This window comes from Prionailurus bengalensis, chromosome F2 (genome assembly GCF_016509475.1).
Source record: "Prionailurus bengalensis isolate Pbe53 chromosome F2, Fcat_Pben_1.1_paternal_pri, whole genome shotgun sequence".
NCBI classification, from domain to species: Eukaryota; Metazoa; Chordata; class Mammalia; order Carnivora; family Felidae; genus Prionailurus; species Prionailurus bengalensis.
This window is the reverse complement of record NC_057353.1, coordinates 41,245,786-41,268,887: the sequence shown is the minus strand read 5'-3', so window position 1 is coordinate 41,268,887 and position 23,102 is coordinate 41,245,786. Positions and strand designations below refer to the sequence as shown.

The 23,102-nt window shown below is 35.6% G+C and overlaps 1 protein-coding gene across 4 annotated transcripts in view; it reads left to right on the top strand.

Annotated features, from left to right (window-relative positions):
- The window catches only part of VIRMA (vir like m6A methyltransferase associated), a 59,252-nt gene that overhangs the window by 13,267 nt on the left and 22,883 nt on the right, over nt 1-23,102 (top strand). For 2 of the 4 annotated variants that reach the window (XM_043601390.1, XM_043601392.1), the window contains exons 3-15: nt 303-389; nt 1,698-1,746; nt 3,780-3,948; nt 5,836-5,958; nt 6,517-6,789; nt 10,780-11,920; nt 14,604-15,095; nt 16,127-16,281; nt 18,568-18,650; nt 20,660-20,753; nt 20,893-21,437; nt 21,964-22,199; nt 22,712-22,964. In XM_043601390.1, the coding sequence (XP_043457325.1) occupies nt 303-389; nt 1,698-1,746; nt 3,780-3,948; nt 5,836-5,958; nt 6,517-6,789; nt 10,780-11,920; nt 14,604-15,095; nt 16,127-16,281; nt 18,568-18,650; nt 20,660-20,753; nt 20,893-21,437; nt 21,964-22,199; nt 22,712-22,964 (3,700 nt within the window). Of the gene's footprint in view, nt 1-302; nt 405-1,697; nt 1,747-3,779; nt 3,949-5,835; nt 5,959-6,516; nt 6,790-10,779; nt 11,921-14,603; nt 15,096-16,126; nt 16,282-18,567; nt 18,651-20,659; nt 20,754-20,892; nt 21,438-21,963; nt 22,200-22,711; nt 22,965-23,102 lie in introns of all 4 variants that reach the window. The other 2 variants (XM_043601389.1, XM_043601391.1) reach the window with 1 other exon arrangement.

Genomic DNA, 23,102 nt, shown 5'->3' with positions numbered 1-23,102 from the left:
TAATACATTAAGACTTTAAAATATTTATGTGTATTAGAATGGCCCAAGTAGCAAGCTAAAGATACTTGTTGATTAAAATTTCATTTTCAGTAATACTCAAAACGCATAGGTGTCTACTTAAAAATTGAATATGAATTTTAAAAATTACAGAAAATAATTACAATTAACTGTGTATTTTTATTATTTAAATCTTAAGATATAATTCTAGGATTGCTTTTAAATTTGTACTTACTTTGTCTTTTGTTTTAATTTAGGAACTGATTATTGCAAAGGCTGATGTTTCAACTTTGTTTCATTCACAGGGAGACCTCTCCGCACACATTTCAATTAGACTTATTCTTTAACAATGTAAGCAAACCAAGTGCCCCAGTTTTCGATAGGTTGGGAAGGTATGTACCTACAAGGTAATTGCACCAGAAATTTAGGAGTTAATAGGCAAAACCTTTTTATTCTTTAGATAGAAGAGAAAGATATATCTGTTGGTGGACCCAAGAACTCGGGGTTTATTTTACCAGTTGGCATTATTAAAGAAATGTCAAGCTCCTAGAAAGATGTTGAGTTTCTTTACAGAGTAAAAATTTAAATGTGTGAAACATTAGCCATCTTGTTTGCTTTTTATTGGTGTATACATTTCTTATACACACATCAAATGATTTAATAATAATCTTCTAACTTGGAAAAAATTGCTTTTTGATTTCTTTCAAAGAACTGTATAAACACTTTGGTAACTAATAATTTGTATCTTTTACATCAGACTATTTCATAATTTAAAATTCCATGGGCATATTTTGTAAAATGAGAATTTTGTTAATAGAATCCTCTATTTTGGATTATTTAATACTTGCCAGGTATTACTAAAACTAGTTGTTTTGATGTCTGCAAAATAATTGACCATTAAATGGGCTTAGTAAGAACTCATTTATAAATTTTTACTTATTTATTTTGAGAGAGAGAGAGCAAGCTGGAGCGGGTCAAAGAGAGAGGTAGAGAGAGAGAATCCCAAGCAAGTTCCCCACTGTCAGTGCAGAGCCTGATATGAGGCTCAAATTCACGAACTCTGAGATCATGACCTGAGCTAAAACCAAGAGTCAGATGTTTAACCTGCTGAACCACCTAGGTGCCCCCTAGAACTCATTTATAAAATAAAAAAAACTTAAAGGCAGCTTAAAAATGGAAAAACTTCTATCCCTGTCATGAATTAAGTTTTTTAGATTTCACTTGTCATTTTATTGATCTTTCACTCAATATTAATTTATATTGATAATTTGGCTTTTTTTTTAATGAAGGAAACCTAGATAATGTGAAGTAGTTAATTTTTAATATTATGGAATGTTTTTCTTATGTCAGTACCTACTTTTAAAAATAGGTATTTTTCTCTATTTGGTCCCATTATACATTTTAGGAAGGCTGTAATGCAATGGTTCTCTACTTAGCTGTATATTAGAATTACTGGGGGTGCTTTTTAAAAAATACTGATACCTACACTTACCCCAAACCAATTAAATCAGAATCTCTGGGGAGTTTGTTTTATACTTGATAACATTTTGGGGGAAGTAAATTAAAACTAAACTTAGTGGTTTATTAAAACAATAATCTAGTATTTGGTTTTATTAAGACATTTAAATTGAGAAAGACTTCTTCATGAATAATGATGTTCAGTGTTTGAGCCTATATATTTATTCCTACTCTTTTGGCAGCCTGGAATATGATGAGAATACTTCTATCATCTTTAGACCCAACTCAAAGGTAATTGCAGAAGTCAGTTTTCATCTTGTTACTACTGTTTGTTTTCACTTTCATTGAGAGTTTTGATCTAAATAAACCAGTGATGCAGAATATCAGCCTATTTGGTTCTAGTGCTGCAGGATAACATCATTTCTTGTCTGACTCCTCTTGTATCCAGAAGCTATTTTAAAATGGAGCAAAGACATGGGGCGCCTGGGTGGCGCAGTCGGTTAAGCGTCCGACTTCAGCCAGGTCACGATCTCGCTGTCCGTGAGTTCGAGCCCCGCGTTGGGCTCTGGGCGGATGGCTCAGAGCCTGGAGCCTGTTTCCGATTCTGTGTCTCCCTCTCTCTCTGCCCCTCCCCCGTTCATGCTCTGTCTCTCTCTGTCCCAAAAATAAATAAACGTTGAAAAAAAAAAATTTTAAAAAAAATAAAAAAAAAAATAAAATGGAGCAAAGACATTCTAATGTCACTGTCTACCTATAAAGCTCTTTCTTCCTCTAATTTTAGTGTGAGTCAGGAAGAGGCCAGCATTTGTGCTTGCCCTTCTTTCATTTAGGTGAGCAAGTTCAGAAGATGACAGGAAGGTAAATTGTTACTAGACACCACTGTGCCTTAGGTTTCTTAACAAATATATATTTTATATTCCTTTCGTATCAAAAGTATGTCTTTTTTCTTGATATAACAAATGCCATTTTTAAATTTATTTTTATTTTTATTTTTTTAAATTTTTTTTAACGTTTATTTTTGAGACAGAGAGAGACAGAGCATGAACGGGGGAGGATCACAGAGAGGGAGATACAGAATCTGAAACAGGCTCCAGGCTCTGAGCTGTCAGCACAGAGCCCGACACAGGGCTTGAACTCACGGACCGCAAGATCATGACCTGAGCCGAAGTCGGCTGCTTAACCGACTGAGCTACCCAGGCGCCCCTAACAAATGCCATTCTATAAGCATCTAGAAAAGCTAAATCATGGGTGATCTGAAATGCAAAAAAAACTGTCCTAGTATGGGGCTACTTACTTAGGCTGTTTGTTTTTTTCTTGGTGGGGAGGTGGGTATTTAATCCTTTATTTGCTGTTTAGATTAAGTTATCTTCCTGATCTCTTTATTTGTCTTCCAGTGGGGCTTCTGTTTAGAATCTGTCAATTCCTGGACATAGTCTTTGAGCCGTTCTTTTGGTCCCCAGTTTCCCTTTACTGGAGTTTGCTAGAGTTCACAAGGAGAATAATAATTTCATTCTTCCTTATCGTGCCTCCAGAATGGGCCCCATTACTACTTATTACTTCATCTTTACTCAACATGGTAGAATGGAAGGAACTCAGAAGTCAGGGGCTTTGGTTTCTGGTTCAGGTTCTTCTACTGACACTCTGATTTTCTTATATATTTGTACTCATTCTGGCTACCTCTCATAGTATTGTGGAAATATGGCAATTAATGTAGATAAGCATTGAAAAACAAGTTGTTGTTTATTTTATAAGAAAATATTGAGGTTTAATTGCATTGATAAAGTCTTTGATCTTTTTAGGAGAAAGTTTCTTTGCAAAAACAATTTGTTTAATGCTTCTGGTTACCCTTACTTTTTAAGTACAACATGGGTACATTAAGTATACTTGCATGTATGAGTTGGGCATATAAAAAGAATGCTGTACAATTTTACGGATTAGAATTCTTGAGACTGGGCATAATTTGTGCTTTTGTGCACCTCCGTGACCTCTATAACTATTGGAGTTTAATTTATTAATTGGCAGTAACTCTCACTTAATTTCATTCTCATTTCCCTTCTCTTGACTGGGAATCTGGTTATGCATTTTGAACAGAGTTGATGTAAAGTATCAGACAGGAGAGATGTAGTCTTGAGACAAATTTAGGTATGGCACTTCTGGAGAGCCATATAAAAGCTATGCCTCTGGATGTATTTCCATCAATATTGACCTTTGTACTTTCAGCATACTTTTAAAGACTTTAGTTTAACCATAGAGTAATTTGATATCAGTTTACTTTTGGCATATTAAAAGATTAACCTGGAAGATATTTTCCCCCAACAAATTAGGTGAATACTGATGGTTTGGTGCTAAGAGGCTGGTATAATTGTCTGACACTGGCAATATATGGATCAGTGGATAGAGTGATAAGTCATGACAGAGACTCTCCACCACCTCCACCTCCACCTCCACCTCCTCCCCAGCCACAGCCAAGTTTGAAAAGGAATCCAAAACATGGTGAGAATTTTAAATTTGTCTTTGTCAGTGACACTATGTTCATTATAATAGGAAAAGGTAATCGAAGTAGCTCTTCGAAACTTTGAAGAACTTTTGAAACTTCCTTAAAACTTGAGAAGATATCTTTGTCAGTCTCACAATTCTTTCCTATAAAAGAGTTTATTTTTATGTTGAAGTGGTTACATTTTCTTCCTCTAGTTTCCTAGACACTTTTTTAATTGACCTGAGGGTTTTTTTTTAATATGTAAGTGAAATGTATTCCAGTGTTTATTCATGGTTTAATATCAAAATTATCTCCAAAGGAATTGAGGAATAGGCAGTAAGTTTGGTATATATGGTTAGAATACTCATGTTAATGGTATTTTTTTTTTCAGGAGTGCTTTTCAGATTTGGTTAGATGTCTAAATGCAGATTCCCCTCCTCCCCCCATTTTTGAGAACCTTTTGCTCATTAAGTGGAGACAAGAAAAATAAGAATTCCATTAAACTTTAGTGACTCTCCTTCTATAAGGCAGGTAGTTGGACTCCTCTTTCAGAGGGTCTCATCTCCTTATTCCAGTATTATTACTGTAAGCTGTTGAAATATGGATATTCAGGAATACATTTTCAAGTTATAATTGAGGTCACTAGGAAAAACCTTTTGCTTTACAATGAGCATTTTATGAGTAAATAAAATGACCTTCTCTTAAACATCATCTAATAGTGTCGTGTGAGCTCTTTGTCTTTGATGGTCACACACCATATTTTCATGTCTTTTCTTAAATCTTACCTATTGAGTGCAGTTAGTCTTTCACTTTTTCTTTTAATCCTTTAGTTTTCTGTGCTCATTTGTCTTTTTTACCAGACTCTGAGCTCCTTGTGGGCTGAGAGTATATTTTACTTATATTCTAGTTTTATCACAGTGCCTAGTGTATATAGTGGCTACTCAAAATTTTTGTTTAATTTACTGAATTGTTTTAAAATTGGCATTTGTGCTCACCCATTTATTTATATGGATGTATGTGTTTTTAATTTTTAATTTTGAAATAATTATAGATCTATAAGAGGTTGCAAAGAAATGTATGAGGAAGTCCTGTGCACTCTTTCCCCAGGCTCCCTCACTGTTAACATCTTTTACAACTATAGAACAATATCAAAACAAAATTGGCATTGGTACAATCTGTAGAGCTTCATTCAAATTTCACCAGTCATATGTGCACTTTGTGTGTGTGCCTGTATGTGTGTGTAGTTTTATGCAGTTTTATTCAGTATAGCCTTTCATAACCACTACTGCAATCAAAATACTTGATTGTACCATCACAAGATTGCCTGGTGTTGTTTTTTAATAACTACACCCATTCTACCCATTTCAAACCTTTGGCAACCACCAATCTGTTCTCCATTTCTGTAATTATATTATTTCATGAGTATTGCATAAATGGAATCCTGCAGTAGGTATCTTTTTGAGATGGGCTTTTTCCAGTCAGCATAATTTCTTTGAAGTTCATCCACTGTTTTGTGTATCAATAGTTCATTCTTTTTTATTGCTCAGTAGTATTACATAGTATGGATATATCATAGTTTATTCAATCATTGAAGGACACTTAGATGTTTTCCAGTTTTTGACTTTTGCAAATAAAGCTGTTATGAACATTTGTGTACATCTTCCTGAGGAAGATAAGTCTTCATTTCTCTGGGATAATGCCCAAGAGTATATTTTGGTATGTGGGAAGTCAGAAATTCTAATGTTTGTAATATAAATTAATTTGTAAAATTTGTTAGCTGTTAGGAAGGAAAAGTTTAACAATAAATTCTGAAGATGAAAGACTCAGCTGATAACAGCATTTTTGTCATGCATTCATTTCACTTTAATAATTTGAAAGTTCTTTTTCTGTCTCTAATAAAAAAGCTGATGGGGAGAAAGAAGATCAGTTTAATGGAAGCCCTCCAAGACCACAACCTAGGGGACCAAGAACTCCTCCAGGACCACCTCCACCTGATGATGATGAGGATGATCCCATACCTTTGCCAGGTGTGAACAAAATCAGTGCTAGTTTTTCATCCCCTGATTAATGTTATAGTGCTTTTTGATTAAAGGAAAAATTAGATATCATTAATCAAATCTTGATGAATGCCCCTCACACTTTATCCTATGCGATATTTCCTTGTGTTTTCTTTTGGCAAATGAACTTGTTTTAAAAAAAAAAAAATCAGTTAATTCATTTGAAGCTGTACCGGCATTGCTTTGAAAATAATTTACTGTAGTGGTGTATACAGAAGAATACCAGTTAAAAATAAGCAGTATGTATTGGAAGAAGTAAACAACCTGTGTCCTTAATAGCTATAAAGAAAAGGATTAGTTTGCGGTGTTACAACATAAAATAGTATACTTTATTAATTCTTACTGTGTAAAATTGTGCAACATATACTCTTAATATTTTTAAAAGCGAGTAGTTTAACCACTTTTTTTAAAAGGATATTTATGAGCTAAATCATCCAAAATGTCATTAACTAGTTGCAGTATCCAGTATGCTGCCTTATGTTATTTAAACCATTAAAATAATCTGTGCCTTAAATCTCAATTTTTCAGTATCTGGTGATAAGGAAGAGGATGCGTCTCACAGAGAAGATTACTTTGAACCCATTTCTCCTGATCGGAATTCTGTTCCCCAAGAAGGGCAATATTCTGATGAAGGAGAAGTAGAAGAGGAACAGCAAGAAGAAGGAGAAGATGATGAAGATGATGTGGACGTAGAGGAAGAAGAAGATGAGGATGAGGATGATCGCCATACAGTCGACAGTATCCCCGAGGAGGAAGAGGAAGATGAAGAGGAAGAAGGTGAAGAGGATGAAGAAGGTGAAGGTAGGTTATGTTTGTTAGGACGTTCTGGTTTTAAGTACTAGGAACTGACTTGCTGTAGCTCTCAGCAATCCAAGAGAATTCATAGCAAAGATAAATGACTTTCAAGAAACTCAAGGGATAGACTCTAGCTGCACCTCAAGGCTTGACTAGAACGGGGATTTCCATTTTTTGTTTGCTTTATGTTTCTGCTTTATTTTCTGTCAGCCAACTGTTGTTTCTCTGCTCACCCCACAGGTTTAATCTCCTTTTTTTGTTTTTAAGTTTATTTATTTTGAGAGAGAGAGAGAGAGCAGGGGAGGGGCAGAGAGAGAGGGGAGAGAGAGAATCCCAAGCAGGCTCTATACTGCTAGTGCAGAGCCTGACACAGGGCTGAAACCCAGAACTGTGCTGAAATCAAGAGTCGGGTGCTTGTGGCACCTGGGTGGCTCAGTCGGTAAAGTGTCCGACTTTGGCTCAGGTCACGATCTCATGGTTTGTGAGTTCGAGCCTCGTGTTGGGCTCTGTGCTGACAGCTCAGAGTCTGGAGCCTGCTTCAGATTCTGTGTCTCCCTGTCTCTCTGCCCCTTCCCTGTTCACGCTCTGTCTATCTCTCAAAAATAAATAAACACTAAAAAAAAGAAAAAAAGAGTTGGCACTTAACTGACTGAGCCACCCAGGCACCCCAGGTTTAATCTCTTTTTAACCAACCAGCCTACACTACCTGTGCTATCTCAGTCTTGTTTGCATTTTTCTGGGAGATTGTTTGGCTTGCTCCAATATCATTTGCCCCTTGGTACCATCAGCTTTGGCCAGGAAGCAAGATCATGTAGGAAATACATGAGTAGAGATTTGGTGGGCTGTTTTCAGAAAGGAATGGTGTAAGCTGGGTGGAATTCCTAAAGATGCCTGCCACCTAGATACTTTAGCAAATGCTACATTTTTAGAAATCCAGGGGGAAAAAATTCTCAACTATACAGGGATGTATGACAGCATGATGTAGTCCTTTCATTAGGCTTTATTTTTCCTTTGAAAGCAAAAAGTGAGAGCGACTCAAGCTAATTGACTCTTAAGGTGTCTAAGAAACGGCATGTAATGTTAAAGCATTTATGTAAAATAACATAAACTGCCTTGTTTTTTTCTAAAATAGGGTGAGGATTATTCTCCATGAGAATGAGGGTCATTTTGGTATCACAGGTGCCCTTTTACAGAATATAAATAATTAGGTTATTGAGTGATACTTTTGTATCTTCCCCCATTCCCAGATTAGCAAATAATATTTTTTATGTTTATTGTATTTGGCAAATAGTAGTTAGATTTCAGGCAGGCTATTTTCTTAATCATTTTTGTAGAGAAGGTGAGAGAAAGAGGCTGGTTAATTTGGTTTTTAATAGAAGATATCTGGCTTATCCCAGAGTCGGGCCTCTGTAGGCCCTTATCTTTTCAAATAATGATGAGTATATATGGCTAAAGCAAACTTGTTTTGAACAAAAGGATGTCTACAGATGGCTGATGCTGGAAGAATACTCTAGAAACATTTCCTTTTCTTATGTAGGCAATTATTTCAGTTTTCCCACAACCAGGCAATAGCAGTGTTAAAAAGTAAAACCAAGTTTTGTCTCTAACCTTGTTTTATTTGAAATACAGGAAAAAGTTGCACATGTATAATGATAAGAAAGCTTTGTTTTGGTCCAACTGAGCATTTTAAGTGAATAAATTTTCTTTAAAAATAAAATACAGGGGCGCCTGGGTGGCGCAGTCGGTTAAGCGTCTGACTTCAGCCAGGTCACGATCTCGCGGTCCGTGAGTTTGAGCCCCGCGTCGGGCTCTGGGCTAATGGCTCAGAGCCTGGAGCCTGTTTCTGATTCTGTGTCTCCCTCTCTCTCTGCCCCTCCCCCGTTCATGCTCTGTCTCTCTCTGTCCCAAAAATAAATAAACGTTGAAAAAAAAAAATTAAAAAATAAAAATAAAAATAAAATACAGACCTAGGAGGGGTGCCTGGGTGGCTTAGTCTGGCTCTGTGCTGACAGTGCAGAGCTTGCTTGGGATTCTCTCTCTCTCTCTCTCTCTCTCTCTCTCTCTCTTTCTCTCTCTTTCTCTCTCTCTCTCTTCCCCTCCCCTGCACACACGTGCATGTGCGCTCTCTCTCTCTCTCTCTCTCTCTCTCTGTCAAGAATAAATAACTTTTTTGAAAAATTTAAAAAATACAGGTCTGTGTGGCAGGTAAATGAAGAGAAATAAAAATTCAGGAATATGATACTCAACCATCAAAAAGAATGAAATCTTGGGGCGCCTGGGTGACTCAGTGTGTTGAGCGTCCCACTTTGGCTCAGGTCATGATCTCGTGGTTCTTGATTTGGAGCCCCGAGTTGGGATCTGTGTTGACAGCTCAGAGCCTGGAGCCTGCTTCAGATTCTGTATCTCCCTTTCTCTGCCCCTCATTTGCCCGTGCTCTGTCTCTTTCTCAAAAATAAACAAACAAAAAAACTGAAATCTTGCCATTTACAACGACATGGATGGAGCTAGAATGTATCATGCTAAGGGAAATAAGTCAATCAGAGAAAGACAAATACCTTATGATTTCACTCATATGTAGAATTTAAGAAACAAAACAGATGAATAAATGGGAAGGGGAGGAAAAAAGAGAAAGAAAAGAGGGAAACAAACCATAAGAGACTCTTTTTTCTTTTTTCAAGTTTATTTTTGACAGAGAAAGTGCATGCGTGCACGCACATGGGTGGGGGAGGGGCAGAGAGAGGGGATCTGAAATGGGCTCTGTACTGTCAGCTGTGAGCCTGATAGGGGGCTTGAACCCACGAACTGTGACATCATGACATGAGCTGAAGTCGGTTGTTCAACCAACTGAGCCACCCAGGCACACTGCATAAGAGACTCTTAATGATAAGAGAACAAAGCGTGGGTTGACAGAGGGAGGTGAGTGGGAGATGGGCCAGGTGGGTGTTGGGGGTACTAAGGAGGGCACTTGTTGTGATGAGCACTGGATAGTGTATGAATCACTGAATTCTCCTGAAACCAATATTGCACTGTATGTTAACTAAAATCTAAATTTAAAAAAATTGGGGAATATGAAATTAATGTTAAAAAAGAACTTAAAATGCTTTCACTGAAAAATTTGGTTTAGCTTTGTGATTATGGTGTTACAGTTAAATTTAATAATCTTTGCCTGTCAGTTTTTCCCCCATCTTAAAAATACTCTTAAGAGGGCAAGGTTGGGGCGCCTGGGTGGCTTAGTTGGTTGAGCATCCGGCTTCGGCTCAGGTCATGATCTCACAGTTTGTGAGTTCGAGCCCCACATCGGGCTCTGTGCTGACAGCTTAAAGCCTAGAGCTTGCTTCGAATTCTGTGTCTCCCTCTCTCTCTCTTTCTCTGCTCCTCTCCTGCTCATGCTCTGTCTCTCTCTCTCCTTCAAAAATAAATAAAAACATTAAAAAAAAAAATTTTTTTTTAAAAGAGGGCAAGGTTAACCTCTTCCTTCTTGAGAGAGGTGTTTTTTATTCCTTTAAGACATTTTAAAAATTTTATTTATTTGAGAGAGAGAGAGAGAGAGAGCATGAATTCATGCACAAGGTGGAGAAGGGCAGAGAGGGAGAGAGCAAAAATCCCAAGCAGACTCTGCACTTGTCAGTGCGGAACCCAGCGGGGGGCTTGAACTCATGAACTGTGAGATACGACCTGAACCAAAACCAAGAGTCTGTCGCTTAACCCACTGAGCCACCCAGGCACCCCAAGACATTTCTGTGAAGAGAAGATATCCATAGAAGAGTCAGTTATAAAGTTGAACAGATAGAAGACTTTGCTTATGAAGTTTCTTATTAATTATTCTATTAGAAATTATAAAATGTTGGTAATTGTTGATAAGATGTTGGAGCAGAATTTAATTTTATTGAAGAAATCATTCTAATTTTTGCCATAGTACTAAATTATTTTTTTGATTAACTAGATTTTTTTTGCATTAAACAACAGTAATATTTAAATATTCAAACTGATTTTCAGGGGATGATGGTTATGAACAAATTTCCAGTGATGAAGATGGAATTGCTGACTTGGAACGTGAAACATTTAAGTATCCAAACTTTGATGTTGAATACACTGCTGAAGACTTAGCTTCAGTTCCTCCTATGACATATGACCCATATGATAGGGAACTTGTACCACTCTTATACTTCAGCTGTCCATACAAGACTACTTTTGAAATTGAAATCAGTAGGATGAAGGATCAAGGTCCAGATAAAGAAAATTCAGGGGCAGTAGAAGCCTCAGTGAAGTTAACTGAACTGTTAGATTTGTATCGGGAAGATAGAGGTGCAAAGTGGGTAACAGCTTTAGAAGAAATTCCAAGTTTAATAATAAAAGGATTAAGTTATTTGCAGTTGAAAAACACAAAACAAGACTCTCTTGACCAGTTGGTAGACTGGACCATGCAAGCTTTAAATTTACAAGTAGCTCTTCGCCAACCCATTGCCTTAAATGTCCGACAACTCAAAGCTGGGACCAAATTAGTGTCCTCACTAGCAGAATGTGGGGCTCAAGGAGTCATGGGACTGCTACAAGCAGGAGTAATCAATGGATTATTTGAGCTCCTGTTTGCTGATCATGTCTCATCTTCTCTTAAGTTAAATGCTTTTAAAGCTTTGGACAGTGTCATTAGTATGACAGAAGGAATGGAAGCATTTTTAAGAGGTAGGCAGAATGAAAAAAGTGGCTATCAAAAACTTTTGGAGCTCATACTTTTAGATCAGACTGTGAGAGTTGTCACTGCTGGTTCTGCTATTCTTCAGAAGTGCCATTTCTATGAAATCTTGTCAGAGATTAAAAGACTTGGTGACCATTTAGCAGAGAAGACTTCATCTGTTCCTAACCACGGTGAACCTGATCATGACACAGATGCAGGACTTGAGAGAACAAACCCAGAATATGAAAATGAGGTAGAGGCTTCAATGGATATGGATCTTTTGGAATCCTCAAATATAAGTGAAGGGGAAATAGAAAAGCTTATTAACCTCCTGGAAGAAGTTTTCCATTTAATGGAAACTGCACCTCATACAATGATCCAGCCTCCTGTTAAGTCTTTCCCAACGATGGCACGTATTACTGGACCTCCAGAAAGGGATGACCCATACCCTGTTCTCTTTAGGTAAGACATTTTCAGTTGGGGAAAATACGTTTCACAAATCACTACAGGCAATTTTGTGTGATTGATTTCGGTTTTTCAAATCTGTCTGTAGGCAGTGCATATCTGTGTAAGAATACTCTATTTCAAAAGAGTGGTGAAACTGAGAAGTATGCTACTGTGGGAGAGCTGCATTTTATTAGTACTTAAACTAGTAATAGTAATTTAAGTTAAAGATAGTGATAGTTAACAACAGTGCTTACATAAGCATGTCTATGAGCAAGAATAAATGAGAAACTGTAGAGTTGCTTCTGGGAAGGTGGTACAAGAAGATGGCCCAGGAAGGAGAGAAGTTTTCTGTGTGAACCTCTTTGTACTTTATCATTTTAATACGTTGCAAGTTAAAGTTACATTTTACTAACCTAATTTTACAGACCTGGTTAAATGCTCACAGATTGAACCAGCCAGGTGCCCCTATCTAACTCTTTTTGTTGATAGAGTTTGACATTATTAGGATCAGCACCCACAGTAGATTTTTAAATTTTGTTTTAATTTTTGATAATTTATTTTTTGGCGTTTTGCTTGTAAATAATTTTGTAGCTAACGAGAAAATGGCATTTTAATTGTTATTCCTTATTTCGGTGATTAATTTTTCATTTGATTTAGGGCATACTGCATTAACAGAAAATGAGATCTTAACCATTCTAAAATCTGTACATACCCATTCCTGTTTTTCGCTGAAACTATTAGATCTTGCCTTAGTTTGAGTTCTTACGGTAATAAAAGATGATAATGCTAGAGCAAGGTCTGGTAAGAGATGAGGTCAAGAGTACAAGTGTAGAGGTTTGGCTTTGAACAGGAGAAAGGAAATCTTATGTGTACAAATATAGATACATTTATAACATGGAGACAGTAAAAGAGCAAAGACACTTCACACTGACCCCTTTATTTTTAATAAGATAGGAGGTGAAGTCATGCACTGAGGATACCTGAGGGTAGTGACTTTAAGGAAGGGAGTGATGCTCTTAGTTACTGAGGGGAAACCAATAATTAAAGGCTTATTAAGTATTGTTTTCTCCTCTGTAACTGGAGAAGGTACATTTAGATATCAGACTTGAAATATAGGGCCTTGAATGCTGTGCTAAGGAATTTGGATTTTTTTTAGAATGTGGGAAGCTCTTCACTATTTCAGAGTAGTAGATCTGATCAAAATAGCATTCTAAGATCTTATGTTGTTAAGATATATTGCAATGGAAAAGAAATTGGAGTTAAGGAAGTAGATGAGCCAGTCTAGATTGTACTTTAAGTACTTACCAAATATAGTAGCACTTACAGGGAATGGAAAGACAAATATTGTGCTAATAGCGAGAGGGTTTTGAAAGAGCAGTTACTAGGACTTGGTGACTGGACCTAATAGCTAAGAGAAAGTGAGAAGGAGCCAAAGGTGTTTTGAGGTTTCTAGCTAGGGGGTACCTACTAGAACTGGGATTTTATTGATAGAACCTGGTAAATTAGGAGGGGCAATGAATTTTGAAAGGAGAAATAATTGCATTTTGGAGAGATTAGTTTGAAGTAATGCTTTCCTTCCAGAAAGAAAGCAGGTGTTCCCTGTAAACCATGTTGTTTACGTAAACATTTTAGGCAAAGTGGGCATTCTTACCAATTGGGGGATGCAACCCTCCCCCTCCTCAAATCCGGGTTCCCAGATGCCAGCCAAGGACCAGCCTCAAAGAAGGCGTTTCTAAGAGTAAGCAGTCTGAGGCCTGCAGTATTAACGGTTTCTGAACACTCCACAAAGTAGTTAAAAGATGGTCTTAGAGTATAGTGGTTCTGGGATTTTATCTTCTTGAGGATTGTTTGCTTTTGTAGTCAATAAGTTACTGGGGGGTGTTTGTTATCCTGAAGTAGAAGCCTGCGTTAAAGGAGTAATATGAGGAAGCAATTGTATACTGTATGATTCCAAATACATGACATTCTGAAAAAGGCAAAACTATGTGGAGACAGTAAACAGATCAGCGATTGCCAGGGGTTGGAGGGAGGGAAATGGATAAATACATGGAGCACAGTATTTTTAGGACAACGCAGTAGCACTTGTGTCTATTTTGGGGTGTTGAGTAAGTTCATGCTTTTTTCTACTAAAAGTATGTATGCTAAAAAATGGTTCTTAGATTTGATAAAAGTGCTGTATGATAGTATTAACTATTCAAATACTAAACATTGATAATTTTAATTTATTTACTCTAGTGGAAAGTACTAATTCAGATATACTACCTATAGTAAATCTGAATAAACTACGTATTTTTTGTAGTACATGTACTATATTTTTCCTAGATACACTTAATTCAGATACACTGGTATATACCATGAGTAGAGGAAGACCATGGTGAAAAAGAAATATTTGATAAGTGGCCTGGAAAGAAGACCCAGAATTTAAAGTCAAGGTTGATTCTGGAAAGAGAAAACTTGTCCACAGTTATTTGTTGAACGTCCATTGAATGTTAGCTAGAAAAAAGCCTCACGCAATTTCACTTTTATTTGACCCAGTGGAGAGAAGACTTGCTGCTTGCATTATGTTCTTAAAGTAGTATATTGCTGAGGGTAAAGATTGTGGCCATTAACTTTTTTACCTCTCTCCTATCTAACGAATATTGAGTAAATGAAGAATGTTTTGCACTGACTTCACATGTATCAATTAATTTTTCTACAGGTATCTTCATAGTCATCACTTCTTGGAGTTAGTTACCTTGCTTCTGTCAATTCCGGTAACAAGTGCCCACCCTGGTGTGCTGCAAGCCACAAAAGATGTTTTAAAGTTTCTTGCACAGTCACAAAAGGGTCTTCTTTTTTTTATGTCGGAATATGAAGCAACAAATTTGTTGATCCGAGCTCTGTGTCACCTTTATGATCAAGATGAAGAGGAGGGTCTTCAGTCTGATGGTGTCATTGATGATGCGTTTGCCTTGTGGCTACAGGACTCAACACAGACATTGCAGTGTATTACAGAGCTCTTCAGCCATTTTCAGCGTTGTACAGCCAGTGAAGAAACTGACCATTCAGATCTCTTGGGAACCCTTCACAATCTTTATTTGATTACTTTTAACCCTGTGGGAAGATCAGCTGTTGGTCATGTTTTCAGTCTTGAGAAAAATCTCCAAAGTCTTATTACTCTAATGGAGTACTATTCCAAAGAAGCCTTAGGGTAATTTTCTTTTTACTTGTTAAATTTTTTATTATTCGGGAAAACTGTGTCAAGTAAAGGGCTAGTTTCTTAAAAGTAGGTGTTGCATTTGAAAGTAAAAACTGTAATTATTTTTTGACATAATACATAATTTGTTAATTAAGGATTAGTATGACAGAAATCTCTAAAATATAAGATGTGCTATAAAGCAACGAAATGGATCTTTTTGCAGCTTCTTCCAGTTTCCCCTTGGTGTTGACAAGATTGCAACTGTAGTACCCTTGCTAATTTGTGTGTAGAGTAATCCTAAGGCACCAAAATATATACTTGCAGAGTAATGAGGACTATCTTGCTGTCTTGAATTTTCCCTCACCTTTAACACTGTGGTGCTCTCGTTTCAGACGTACTTTGACTAAATGGATGTGGGGGATTTTAGAATGATACTAGTTTTCAAGAGCTGCCCTGGAGGGCAGAGGATTTTAGTGTCTGAGGAGGTAAACATGCTCTTCCTGGCTCATGTCATACAGAGCAGTGACATCCAGGTAGCTGGCCTCACAACAGGGTCTTGCTATGACTCCTTGAGTGATAGGTCTTTGGGGGGGTGGGGGCTATGAAAGGCAAACACCATTGGCTTCCATGCCTAGCTCTACCTCAACAGTTTTACAGTAGAAGACTGAGTGATGATGGCAGTAGATTGATTCATCACACTTGTTCCTACTTATCTGGAGTGGACAAACATTTTAAAGGAGACCATTGAAGTAGACTTCTGGATCTTTTATTGTTAATATTTCATTGTTCTTCCAATCTTATTCTTAATAGAATTTCACTTTCTATTGTGATACATGTTCTTTGTTTATATACTTTTAAGTAGTGCTTTCAGGTGAATTGGAGGTGAATGTTAAAATCTGATTTCATGTCTTCACGAAGTTAGTCATGTTTCATTGTAAAATTCCCTGGTCTCTTTAAAACCAAATAGAAAAAAAAAATGTTTAAAATTGTTCCTGGAAGAATTGTTTTCATACCAAAAACTTTAAAACCTTATTTTGTTTCAGTGATTCCAAGTCTAAGAAGTCAGTAGCTTATAATTATGCATGCATACTTATTTTGGTGGTGGTTCAGTCTTCCAGTGATGTCCAAATGCTAGAACAGCATGCAGCATCTCTCTTGAAGCTTTGTAAAGCAGATGAAAATAATGCTAAATTACAAGGTATGGTACTTGAAGTTGTTTAAGCATTTATGATATGTGAAGGGAAAAGTCTTTGAGTATCTGTAATTAGTACTTTATCATGTTTTGATAATATACATAGTAATACTCTGTTATTGCCTCAAGGTACCCTATACAAAAGTGTTTTATATGGTGTTCTTAAAAAAATTTTTAGGAAGTTGTTGCAAGTACCTTTTCCTGGAAAATCATGGTAATTGGTGGTTGGTTGAAGTTACTAATCAAAATGGAAGAAGTAGCTTAAAGGTGAATTCAAAAGTTGAGTTTTGTGTATAGTTTGCATATGTGTGTGTTTTTCTATATATATTTCTAAGTATAACACTATTCTAACAACTTAGAAATTCTGCAACTTAGATTCTACTTAGATTCTACAACTTAGAAATCTATTTGTCATTAACACATTGTGCTGTCTTTAACAGTGAAAGTGAATATGAACATTCTTTTCTTTTTTTAATAATTTTTTTAAAGTTTATTTATTTATTTTGAGAGACAGAGAACATGAGCAGGGGTGGGGCAGAGAAAGAATCCCAAGCAGGCTCCGCACTGTCAGTGCAGAGCCCAGTGCAGGGTTCAAACCCACAAACAGCGAGATCATGACCTGAGCCAAAATCAAGAGTCAGATGCTTAACCGACTGAGCCACCCAGGCACCCCGAGCATTATTTTCTAAAATATTTAAATGTATGTTGAATGAAGTTTATGGCAAAGCTTATATGGGCAGTCCTGAAAAATCGAAGGTATTTAATCACAGTTTTTTACTATTTTGCTTTGATTTTTGGCTTTCTGACCTTACCAAATAGAAAATTTGAAAACATTGAGTAAATACTATAAATAGCATGTGGCCTTTTTTCTTTTTAATCTTAAATTTTATGTGTGGTACTACCAGTAAAAGTTGGGTAGTAAATTCAGCTTCCCATCTAGGAAATAGGTTTTTTCCCTGTAGTGTGCCTATATAAAAGGAGGTCACACAACATCTTCAAAGGTATTATTAATGCTTTACTACTTATTCTGGGTGATGGGTACACATATATGTTTTATTATTCCTTATATTTTTCATTGGGACAATATATTTTGTATATATGAAAGAGTTAATTTAAAAACACATAGGAAAAATACTCACGTGCATGGTTGTAATCCTCATGGAGGAGTATGTAGAACCAAGGAGAGACATGACTGTTCAGTTTCCTTTAGTTTTTCCTACAAAGTGTCTGGAACTGGCATATCACTTTTTACATTAGAATGCTTTTCTTAAAACATTTTTGGTGATAAAGTATAGGTATTATAGCGTAGCTTCTAGGAGAGGGTTTTTTTTTTTACATTATTCCACTCAGTTTTTTTAAGTATAATTGACACACAATGTTACATTAGTTTCAATTGTACAGCATAGTGATTCCACAACTCTATAAGGTTATGCGATGCTCACTGCAAGTGTATCTATCATCTGTTACCATACAGTGCTATTATAATACCACTGACTATATTTCCTACACTGTATATTTCATCCCTGTGATTTATTCATACCATAACTGGAAGCCTTTACCTCCCACTCCACTTCACTCATTTTGCTCATCCTTCCACCCCCATCCTCTCTGGCAACCCACCAGTTTCTTCTCTATATTTATGGATCTGTTTTTTCTTTTTTTGTTTGTTCATTTTTTTCTAGAAGAGTTTTAAATTCATTTGTGGTAGATGGTATATTTCACTTATAATTGTTTATAAGCAAAGTGTGTTATTATTTTGGGATGATAGTGATTATTTTTAATTTTATAAAGACAAATAAGGAAATTGATAAAATTTAAAATTTATGTTAAGAGAAAAGACACTCAGCAAATGTCTACCACTCCCCCAACAGGGTTGATCCTGTTAGAAATTAATATATTTTGTGCATGCTTTTTGGGGGGTGTGGGAGGCAGCAGTAGCATTAAGTGAATAAACACTATTTTATTATGTTAGTTTATAAAAAGTCTTTTATAAATCTTTTTAATGTTGTAAGTTGATGGTCCTGTTTAAGCATGTAAACACTTAAGTTTTCAGAAACCAAGTAACTAAGAATGGTCACTTCTTACTTCTAAACCAGTGTAGTAGTCCATTTACATTTCATGTTAAAACTTTTTTTAAAAAATTAGACATAAGCTCATCCCTGTATGAAGTTTAGATTATTGAAATCAGTATGAATCTGACAATGTTCTTTGGAAAAGAATACCTTTACTTCCTTTGTTATAAAGGCTTTTATTTTAAAATATTATATTATAAATGACCTCTTTGTTTTTAAGAACTTGGCAAGTGGCTTGAACCTCTGAAAAACCTTAGATTTGAAATTAACTGCATCCCAAACCTAATTGAATACGTTAAACAGGTAAGTAAAACCTAAAAGTACCTTGATTTTATGGAACTGTATGGTAGTGTATAGTAGTGTTACTTTAAATCATTTATGTAGATAATGCAGTAATTGTTAAGTATACTTGATTGATTTACTAGACTTTATGGGTGCAGATTCGTACGTATATGTAGATGGGTATGTGACCGTGTGTATATGGGAATACACGTGCACACAACCCTGTGTACTGTACTGCTTTCCACTACGAGATTCTTTCATATTTTTTTTCTCAAATTGGAATAATATCACTGCCATTTTGATGATATTTACAACAGTGTTTTAAAGTTAAGTAATTTAACATATAATTGTTTAAGTTAAACTTTAGCGAAAAAAGAACTTCCTTCAAAATTTTTAGGCAAAAATTGACAAGAGTCAATTCCAGATAATCACAATGGGGACTAGTTATAAATTTGTTAATTTGGGATGGTCACATCTATAAATAAAATATTCATGAAAGTTGAAAATCATAAAACTCATAATAGTACATTTGAAAAATTCATATACAATTCAAGTAATTAGTAATTAAAAATTCACTAAGATTGTTGTATTGTCAGTTTTAGAAGTTAGTGTAACATAGGAAGAAGGGCTAAAGGTGGTCATAAATGCATAAAAAGTTTAAGCTAAAAGAATGAACCTTGAATTATCTCCTCTTTCATTTAACAGGTAAACTGTGTGTATTTTTGTGTATGTGTGTGTGTAAAACATCTTGGTCTTGGAGTTGAAATGTGTTATTAAAATAACATACATGTATTTCTTTCTAATCTGGGTTTCTCTGCTTTAGATTTTTCTCTACTGACTTGTCTCCCTTATCTTCTCCTTTTACTCCATCTTTCCTAAGAGTACTTTAATCTCCTTTGGTGCCATCATATTCTTCTGTGTTCCTCACTCTATGCTTTGTATGATGTCTAAAGCTTCTCATTATATTCAGTCTTTTATTTGGCAGAAATATGATCATTTTTGGTCTGTAAATTTAAGTTGTCATGTATTCAGGGTACTTGTGTGTGGTCAGGAAAATATATAAGGAAACATCCAGTAAACATCAGATACTTGGGTACAAGATTTTAACCAGTAAGAAATTTAGTTCTAGAAATTTAAATTACGTGCTATAATTAAAGGAATTTTGACTTTTCTGTAAATCCTTATTCGTTAATTATACTTAATAATGAATGACTCTTATTCCAAGATATACCAAAAGCAGTTCATCTGAGACTGAAACTTCCCTTGGTGGCTCCATGCTGCCTTATGTAGTTTGTGGAATTATCATGGAAAGGCAGCAAGGAAGAAATCAGAGGAAAAGATGTAAGGTGAAAAATGTATAAGGGAAAGGAATTTTCTGATTTTTAAGTTCCTCCTCTGAGGTTTAGAAGCTGAAAGAGTAACATTTTTAAACGTTATTTTTTCTGAGGATTTTCAAACCATCTGTGCTTCTCTGTAGAAACTACAAAAACAGACATAACTATTGTCAGGAAACATGGCATGGGCAGGTGCTAAGGACATAGGCAACTGTATTTCTTTTCCCTTTAACCATGTCCTAACTGACCATCACAACTAGGTATCTATATTTAAGTGTATGTTATATAGTGCTAAAACTTTCCTTGTTGCTTCCTCAGTTTTAAAAGAGGTTTAGTGCCCACAAGGCTCTGTAAAATCAGTTATTGCTTCATTTTTGGGAGGGAGGGTATTTAGAAAGAGTATATGATAAAGAACTATTTTAAATTCTTAATACAAGGAGTCTCATTCAGTTTTGTATGTTACCTTTGTTTTTAATCAGCACTTTTTAGTCTACTTGCACTTTGTAATTATTCATTTTATAAAATAACCTTTATAAACTTCATAAGCATTATTCATGTTTTACATTTAATTAAGATACTTAAAGTGTAAGTACTTACTATGAAATGTATTTTTAACTAATGCCTTCTTGGGAATTTTTTCTCGATTTGTATCAAAGCACCAAGAATTAAACTTTCTGTTCATTTTTATTTTTAAAGAATATCGATAATTTGATGACCCCAGAAGGAGTTGGCCTTACCACCGCCTTGCGTGTTCTCTGTAATGTCGCGTGTCCACCACCTCCTGTTGAAGGTAATATGGCTATTATACATTAAAAACTATTCTTAAGGCCTAGTATAAATGTCATTTATTAAATAAAATATTAAAAAATTTTAACTGATGATTAACATATTAAGTAATTAGTTTTTTTTCCCCCTTATCCTATATAAAGGTCAACAGAAAGACCTGAAATGGAATCTTGCCGTTATTCAGCTTTTTTCTGCTGAAGGAATGGACACCTTTATTCGGGTTCTACAAAAATTGAACAGTATTCTGACTCAGCCCTGGAGGCTCCATGTCAACATGGGGACTACCCTTCACAGAGTTACTACTATTTCAATGGCTCGCTGCACACTCACTCTTCTTAAAACTATGTTAACGGAACTCCTGAGAGGTGGATCCTTTGAGTTTAAGGACATGCGTGTTCCTTCAGCACTTGTGACTTTACACATGCTCCTGTGCTCTATCCCTCTCTCAGGTCGTTTGGATAGTGATGAACAGAAAATTCAAAATGATATCATTGATATCTTACTGACTTTTACACAAGGAGTTAATGAAAAACTCACAATCTCAGAAGAGACACTGGCCAATAATACTTGGTCTTTAATGTTAAAAGAAGTTCTTTCTTCAATCTTGAAGGTTCCTGAAGGATTTTTTTCTGGACTCATACTACTTTCAGAGCTGCTGCCTCTACCATTGCCCATGCAAACAACTCAGGTATCACTTCCATATAACATGCATCTTATAAATGACTGCAGTAACACTTTAAAAAAAGCCAGTGATTTTGTTAAAAAAAAAAAAACCAAACCCACAACCCTCATCCCCTTCCCCTAAAAAAGACATAAAATAACCGGATGAGGGTGAGATAAAACTGAAGCAAGTTGGTCATTAAAGAAATATGGGGGGCAACATTTTAATAAATTTTTGTTAATGTGAATTTTATTATGCTGTTATGTATACTTGTACTTTTGTTATTTTTAAATCCTTTTTTTTCCCCTTTATCATGTGTTAGAATTTGCCATTAACTAGGTTGGTTCACCAATGGACTCTGTTCTACTGACTGCTAACCTGAGAACAATAAGATTTTCTAGATGAATTGAATTCAAGCAAATGTTTAATTGTATAATAGAAAAATGTTTTAAGCATGTGTTCTTTTCGTAACAGTTCTTCCTGAACAATTTTTGTGACTATAAATAAATATTAAAGAAAATCTACGTACACACACAATATACTTTTTTAACAGGTTATTGAGCCACATGATATATCAGTGGCACTCAACACCCGAAAATTGTGGAGCATGCACCTTCATGTTCAAGCAAAGTTGCTCCAAGAAATAGTTCGCTCTTTCTCTGGCACAACCTGCCAGCCCATTCAACATATGTTACGGCGTATTTGTGTTCAATTGTGTGATCTTGCCTCACCAACTGCACTTCTGATTATGAGAACTGTGTTGGATTTGATTGTAGAAGACTTGCAAAGGTATTAAACATTTTTTCCTCAAATTATTTTTGACACATACATTTTTTTTCACTTAGAATGTGGAAACCAGGGTTTAGAATGCTCAGATAATATATGTCTCTCTGTGTGTGTGTGTGTGTGTGTGTGTGTGTGTGTGTATATATATATATGTGTGTGTGTGTGTGTGTGTGTACACATATACACAGGTATACATACACATTTGTGTATGTATATGAATATATGTAGATTGTTTTTAATTGGAAAACTTTATTTCACGTGCAAGATACCTTGAAGGTCTTGATTTTGGGTGTTTAAAAGGTGAACTATAAAGTACTCTGATTTAAAAAAATACATATTGAAATCTGAATTTATAAAATTTTATAATAATTGTAAAATTCCAGAGAAGTCATCATATCCAAGGATTGAAATATTTTATACAAGATTTGTGTAAGATGATACGTGTTGGAAAATAAATATTAGTTAAATATTAAAGTTAAGAATTTTGTTTACTAAATGTATTGATTTTATTTCAGCACTTCAGAAGATAAAGAAAAACAGTACACTAGCCAAACCACCAGGTTGCTTGCTCTTCTTGATGCTCTGGCTTCACACAAAGCTTGTAAATTAGCTATTTTGCATCTAATTAATGGAACTATTAAAGGTGATGAAAGATATGCAGAGATATTCCAGGATCTGTTAGCTTTGGTGCGGTCTCCTGGAGACAGTGTTATTCGCCAACAATGTGTTGAATATATCACATCCATTTTGCAGTCTCTCTGTGATCAGGTATTTATAGTTATTTTATAAATTCATTTTTTGTATATGGTTCCAAAGCTTCCCTTGATATAAATCTTGTCTGTGAACACAGAGATCTCATCTGTTTTATTATTCCTACTGTTGTTCGGGGAGATCTTGTTTGACCAG